This window comes from Helianthus annuus, chromosome 3 (assembly GCF_002127325.2).
Source record: "Helianthus annuus cultivar XRQ/B chromosome 3, HanXRQr2.0-SUNRISE, whole genome shotgun sequence".
NCBI classification, from domain to species: domain Eukaryota; kingdom Viridiplantae; phylum Streptophyta; class Magnoliopsida; order Asterales; family Asteraceae; genus Helianthus; species Helianthus annuus.
In genome coordinates this window covers 97,321,206-97,328,226 of record NC_035435.2, presented here as the reverse complement: position 1 = coordinate 97,328,226, position 7,021 = coordinate 97,321,206, and the positions used below count along the sequence as shown (strand labels likewise).

At 31.2% G+C, this 7,021-nt stretch overlaps 1 protein-coding gene across 4 annotated transcripts; it reads left to right on the top strand.

Moving 5' to 3' along the window:
• Nucleotides 1–3,299: 3,299 nt before the first annotated feature.
• On the top strand, nt 3,300–6,741 carry LOC110929232. 4 transcript variants are annotated; one of them, XM_035987498.1, is made up of 5 exons: nt 3,300–3,654; nt 3,771–3,787; nt 3,827–3,846; nt 6,326–6,418; nt 6,502–6,741. In XM_035987498.1, exons 1-5 carry the CDS (start codon nt 3,419–3,421, stop codon nt 6,550–6,552), a joined length of 417 nt encoding a protein of 138 aa, XP_035843391.1. In that variant the 5' UTR covers nt 3,300–3,418; the 3' UTR covers nt 6,553–6,741. The 4 variants fall into 4 exon arrangements, with proteins under 4 accessions (XP_035843391.1, XP_035843390.1, XP_022028062.1 ...); XM_035987497.1 differs by having other exon boundaries at nt 3,768–3,787; XM_022172370.2 differs by having other exon boundaries at nt 3,302–3,654; nt 3,771–3,846.
• Nucleotides 6,742–7,021: the final 280 nt, after the last annotated feature.

Genomic DNA, 7,021 nt, shown 5'->3' with positions numbered 1-7,021 from the left:
GATTTGAGATGGTGGTGGATGATGAAGGGTGGTGGTTGTGTCGGTGGTTTTTGTTGATTTGGAGATGGCGGTTTTTGTTGATTTGGAGATGGCGGTGGAGGGTAGTGGTGATGGTGGTTGTAGATGATGAATGGTGGTGGTAGAGGGTGGTGGCATGATGGTTGTTGATTTCTATATAAATATATACAAAAATATTTATAGTTGTAACAGTAATAGTATTTTGAGTAAACTGTCATTTTGGTCCCTGAGGTTTGGTTACTTTTGTCACTTTAGTCCAAAACTCAAACCTTTTGCATCTGGGTCCCTGTGGTTTCAGTTTTATTGCCATTTTGGTCCAAAAATGAAATCTGGTCATACTTGTCTTATAAAATCCTGCAATTTTGTCATTTTCCTCAGGGGCAAATCAGGTCATATTTGTCTTATAAAATATGGTATTTATTTATAAAAAAGAAATGATCATTTTGCCCCTGCAGAAAATGACAAAATAACAGCATTTTATAAGACAAATATGATCAGATTTCATTTTTGGACCAAAATGGCAATAAAACTGAAACCATAGGGACCCAGATGCAAAAAGTTTGAGTTTTGGACTAAATTGGCAAAGTTGACCAAACCATGGGGACCAAAATGACAGTTTACTCTAGTATTTTTTAAAACATATATATATGGTTATAAAAATAATATTTAAATTATTTTGTTTTATTTTTATATAATAGCCCCTTGATATAATTTATCTTACATAATAGTCCCTTGAATGGTGAAATTACAATAGTACCCCCATGTGCCTTGCATATGACTAGATTTAACCAAAAAATCTAACTGGGTTTGGCCTAAAGGACAAAACGTGCAAGATTTTGAAAGGTAAAGGACAGCGCCTGTCAACTTTTGCGTTAAAGGACAGTGCCTGAAATTTGATGTAAACATAAAGGACAAAACTTGTAATTTACTCGGATTTAAATTTGGGCTCCTTAGTAGGTAATGGACTAATTAGGTATTAGGTTGTTGAGTTATTGGGTTTAATTTTCTAATTTAAATGGGCTATTGGGCTAACTAATAGGTATAGTTAGTTTTTTTTTTACTTTATCGTGTTTAAATATGTAACTTAAGAAAAATTTCGGGTGGGATAGCGGGCCTTAAGTCCGCCCACCCTTCCTCTCCTTAAGACTGGCCCTACACCTATACTTTTGTGATTGTATAAGAAATTATCGATACATCTATGCGTTTAAAATATATTTAACTAGGTTATAACCCCGTGTATTACATGGGTCGAATAAATGAATTTTATATATTAAATAATAAAACAATATGTCTTTAAAAACCTCTTTTATTGCACGAGTTAAATAAATATAATTTTATATATTAAATAATAAATATTTATATCTATAAGAACCATATTGTACGGGTTGAATAAATATAATTTTATATACCAAATAAAAAAGTTATATCTTTAAAACCACGTGTATTACACGGGTTAAATAAATAGAATATTGTTTACCAAATAATAAAATAACACATTTTTAAAAAACCTCATTTATTACACGGGTTGAATACATGTAATTTTATATACCAAATAATAAAAAGGTTACACCTTTAAAAATATGTGTATTACACGGGTTGAATAAATGTAATTTTCTATACTAAATAATAAAAATAATATATCATTAAAAACCCTTGTATATTGTACGAATTAAATAAATCTAATTTTATATATCAAATAATAAAAAGATATATCTTAAAAAACCTCATGTATTACACGGGTCGAATAAATGTAATTTTTGTATAGTAAATAATAAAAAAGGTATATCTTTAAGAAAACCACGTGTACTACACGAGTTTAATAAATCTAATTTATATACCAATAATAAAAAAAGTCATGTCTTTCAAAATACTAATGGATAATACTCGATACGCGATGGATATGGTGATTGTGAAGATCCCTTTATTTAAAACTTGTAAATGTTACGAACTCTCAATAAATTAACTCTTTATTTAAAACTTGTAAATGTAGAAATGATAAATAATATTAGTTAATTTTATTTTAAGTTTCGTAAAATCTATTTGATACCAAACTAAACAAAACGTTCAAATATATAGTTAATATCAAGAGTAAATTACGATTTTGGCCCATGTGGTTATATCACTTTTACCCTTTTAGCCAAAAATGAATCTTTTAACATCTTAGCCCCCAACGTCTTTTTTTTTCTAACCCTTTTGGCCCCTAACACTAACCCCACCCATTTACTTTTAGGGGCCAAAATGGTTAAAAAAAAAAAGACGTTGGGGTCCAAAAAGATTAGAAAAAAAGATGTTGAGGGCTTAGATGTTAAAAAATTACTTTTTAGGCTAAAAGGGTAAAAGTGATATAATCACATGGGCCAAAATCATAATTTACTCTAATATCAAATTAGATAACTAAGTTTGAATTTGAAGTAAATAGATAAATATAAAAGTAATAATATTTAGTAAGAGTATTATTTATAATTAATTAGAAAAGATTAAGCTAAAATAATAATTATCCATAAAACATGGCCTAATATAATGGCAAGTGTCCTCAAAATGGTTTCTTTTATTATATAGTATAGAAGATTGTACTAAGAATTATTGAGATCTTTTTTTGATCATATTAAAAGTAAATACTCCCTCCGTCCCATATTAATTGTCCAATTTTGAATTACCAAGTCTTTTTCTTTCAACTTTGACCGTAGATTTTTTTTGTATGTGTTACGTAACACTTGATATAAAATATATGAATGAATTGGATTTACGGTGGTAAGATTGTATTCCTTTAAAGGAAAGGGATTATTACATTTATCTCTAAGATATTTACGGTCAAAATTGAAAGAAAAAGACTTGAAAAGTCAAAATTGGACACTTAATATGGGACGGAGGGAGTATATGTTATGATATTTAAAAATAGTCTGAATTATAATCAAAGCCAAGTTGTGCATAATAATGTGTTTTTCGTCGAAGCATAAATGTACAAGCTACCAGAGTTGCTTTAAACTTTTTTTACATATTATTTTTGTTTTCCTTTGACAAACTTTAAAATATGATATAAAAATTTTGAATTTATCACTACGGTGTGCTTATTTTTATTAACGTTATGACACAAATTTTTTACATGGCCTTTTTATGTTTAAAGTTCTGGATGTCAATGCCCCCGTGGTTTACTTCCACTAATTAAAACCTTATTAAAAAGCAACCACTTTAGGCTAAGGGTAGTTGTACCCTTAGCTTTGGGTGTTTTCCAAAAAAAAAAAATTGGATATGTGATCCTACTTCATACACGTGCCAAACACTCCATCTGTCCATCATCTCTTTCTTCCCCAAAACAACCCATCATCTATTCTTCCTCCCAAAACCCTTTTCTATTCTCTGTCAACACAGAGAAGCTACAGAAACGGCCATCGTTGCCGACATGAGAGAGATGAAATCGGTTAAAAAGGCTCGAAAACAAACTTTAGGGTTTCTAACGAAGACAACGATTGGAGAAAAAAAAAAGAGAAAGGCCAACAACAGGCGGCGGAACCACGGCGGTACGCCGTCGTTTGCGTCGTCCCTATACGGTAGCCTACTTCTGCAATTGAGATCGCGAAACAGAGCTCTTAAATTAAACGAAATTTGTTGCGATGATACATCTGTTATCGATCTCAGGTATGAATTTTCCGTTGCTAATTTCGTGTCCACATAAATCTGATTCTTATAGGTAAAGTTATTCTAGAAATGCTTGGGCTTTTTTAGTTATTTGTTTATTTATTTTTTTGCAGTAGGCTTTGTATGGTATATATTCTAAGTTTTGTTGAAATCAAGACTGAAGCAGACAATCTTCTACTTGCAAGACACGAGGTAACTAAGTTTCCATCACTTCAAGTGAATATTTTCTCGTATTTTAAAACTGATGGATTTGTGGTACATAGCTTTTAGCTCTTATGTGAAATAATGTCACTGCTGCAAGTAACTTGGTTATATGCTATAGTAACCGCATCTTAAAATATAGGGCTGTAAACGAACCGAACGAACACGAACAAGGCCTTGTTCGTGTTCGTTCGTTAAGAAAATAAATGTGTTCACGAACGGTTCATGAACACTTACCGAACGAGATTTTATGTTCGTGTTCGTTCATTAAGGAAATGAGTGTGTTCGCGAACGGTTCACGAACACAAATGAACACACATAAATTTGGCGACCGCGGCGAAGGATAAAGATAGATGACCCAGATAGTAGCACTCGAACTTGAATCCCTTATTGTGGAACGGATGTCGATTGTATTCGTGGATGTAAATAATGAGAAATGAAAGGAAAATGATGCATAAACAAGGTGAAATTGGGTTTCCTAGTTTAATTGTTAGGGAAATAAAATAAATAAAAGTTTAATAATATAAAAAGTACAAATAAAATATAAGAAAGTACAAAAATCTTCAATTAAAGGGATAACTTTGTTAAATAGTAACCAAGTTTCAGGAGTGTTTCAATCAGGTCATTTATAAATTTTTTTGTTACAATCATGTCACTAAAGTTTAATTTATGTTCCAATTCTAGATATTTTACCTAAATAGAAGGTCACAGATCCTAGATATCATTTATTTAGGTTTAAAAAAAATATGTTGACATAGCTTATAAGCGTCAACATGGATTTAAAAATTTCAATTATCTTTTTAAATAAATTGCGATATTTCTATTAAAAATACAAAAAAAAAATTAAAATTGCATTTTTTTTAAATCTTGAAGAAAGACAACAATTAAATAATACAATTAAATTGCATTTTTCTAAATCTTGAAGTGTCAACAATTAAATCTTGAAAAAAATTAAAATTGCATTTTTTTATTCCTAAAAATTGAAGTATGGTGTCGATGTCGTCAGAAGGTTTCATTATGCTGACACCATATGTTTATTTACATGAAATAATACAATTAAATTGCATTTTTTTAAATCTTGAAGCGTCAACAATTAAACTGGAGGTCAGCATGAATTTTACAAACCTTCTTTTTTTCTCGAATCTCTTAATTTGCATCCTCAATTTTAATTCCAATTCACTTGTCATCTTTGTTACCATTGTTTTCTTGATTTTAGTTTGGTTATCTATTTTTATTTTTGTCTTTTATTGCTTAGATTTACACAAAATAATGGTGATACCGAATGATTCATGGGTCCCTTTAAGAGAAGCCATGGTAGCATGACAAGAATTCTTTGAATTTTTAAGTGAAGAAAACCTATATAAATGCCACATAGAATAGTTTACCTGCTATTCAGGTAAATAGTATAGGATTAGAACATAAATAAAACTTCAATGACCTAATTAGAACAAAAATTTTTATGAGTGACTTAATTGGAACACTCTTAAAACTTGGTTACTATTATATGAAATATAACGAACGCAAATCAAAGAATGTTCACGAACACGTTCACGAACACCTTACCGAACGTTCACGAACACAATCGAACGAACGAGACCTCTGTTCATGTTCGTTCATTTAACTAATCGAACGAAATTTCGTGTTCATGTTTGTTCGTTTATTAAACGAACGAACATAAACGAACTTCCCGCCGAACGGTTCACGAACTGTTCATTGAACGTTCGGTTCGTTTACAGCCCTATTAAAATATGTACAATATACTCCATCATATTTGGCTTGCTTATCTGAAAAAAAGTAGCACCAAATTCATGAAGTAAGAATTTACACATGTTAAAATAGTAGACTGATAACTCCTGCAACAAATGAACCCGGTTCTGAGATTAATCTCAACTTATTACTACCAGCAAATTTACTATTTGATCGAGGTCGAATTGAGTTATGTGTGTGTATGTGTGCATACACTTGCACACACGCTTGCGCACATATATATTGATGTTTCTTTGTAGTTTGTTCATAAGTGTCATTGATGGAGTTTATGTGGTGATCTGATGATTGGCACTATTAGCTTAAATAAGAGACCATAGTTGCTTACTAATTAAGGATAGCCATTAAGATCAATTGTTAGTTTTATTTAATAAGTTTCATACAACGAATTTGGTATCTTTGATTGCAACTGTGTTGGGTTTTAACAATGAAAAATGGTTTTAACAATGAATTTGGTACCTTTAATGATATTGGAGCTATAAATAAGGGGACCGAACAATATTTCTTAGAATAGAGTGAAGGTATTATTTACACACTATTATTTTTATTATCTGGTGTACGCACTATTATTTTCTTAGAATAGAGCTATATGTATCTACCTGTGTTTTATAAGTTGATGGGTCGATTTTCGTGCTATGGCGTTTTGTGTTATGTGAATGGAAAAACACTTGGCTTTTCTAAAGGTTATGATATGTGTGTGTATTAGGAGGCTATGATGATGAGTTTCGGTTTGACGAAAGATGTGATTTTTATGTGTCCTGACGTGGCAGCCGAGATGATCATGTGGCATTATGTTGCAGTATGTTTTGAGATGTTAATATTTTGCTGATTGACTTTTTTACTTTACAGTAATGTTGCAGTATGTTTTGAATGACATTGCAGAGGGATGGAAGCCCATGGGATGTGGAGGTCAACCCTCGTATGATGGAATAACTTGGGAAGGAAATAAAAGTGTGGATCAAAATTTTGGTACTCATTTTGTATTCTAATTTATAAACTCTTCCCACCATTGGTGTCTTAATTATATGTAAAGAAAGTTTGTTAACCTGTTATTACGAAGTTGGTGTTGCGATCACCATGCCGTCACAACACGTTAGTGACCTAACTATGTTTTACACTTCATATGTGTGCGGCGGGTACTAATTCTATTTGTTTCTAAAAAGTAGAACAGGATAATAGCCTAAAGTGAGATAATGAGAAAGAAAGTGTTTATGTCCAAATAAAATATCAATTTATATTAGCTTAGGGGTCGTTCGGCAACTTTTGAATGGTTAAGTGCTGAACCAGTAAGAGGTCTTAACCATTAAGAGCCAGTATAATACTTAACCGTTCACTGGAAAATGTCTGACCAATTCAGATTAGATTCAGACTCTGTATAATGCTTAACCATTCAGAGGCAAAT

Coding starts and splice junctions, on each gene's coding strand:
- LOC110929232 (XM_022172369.2), top strand. CDS start 3,419: ATGAGAGAGATGAAATCGGTTAAAAAGGCTCGAAAACAAACTTTAGGG. Junction 3,655..3,767: donor ACATCTGTTATCGATCTCAG/GTATGAATTTTC, acceptor ATTTTTTTGCAG/TAGGCTTTGTATGGTATATA. Junction 6,419..6,501: donor TCATGTGGCATTATGTTGCA/GTATGTTTTGAG, acceptor ATGACATTGCAG/AGGGATGGAAGCCCATGGGA.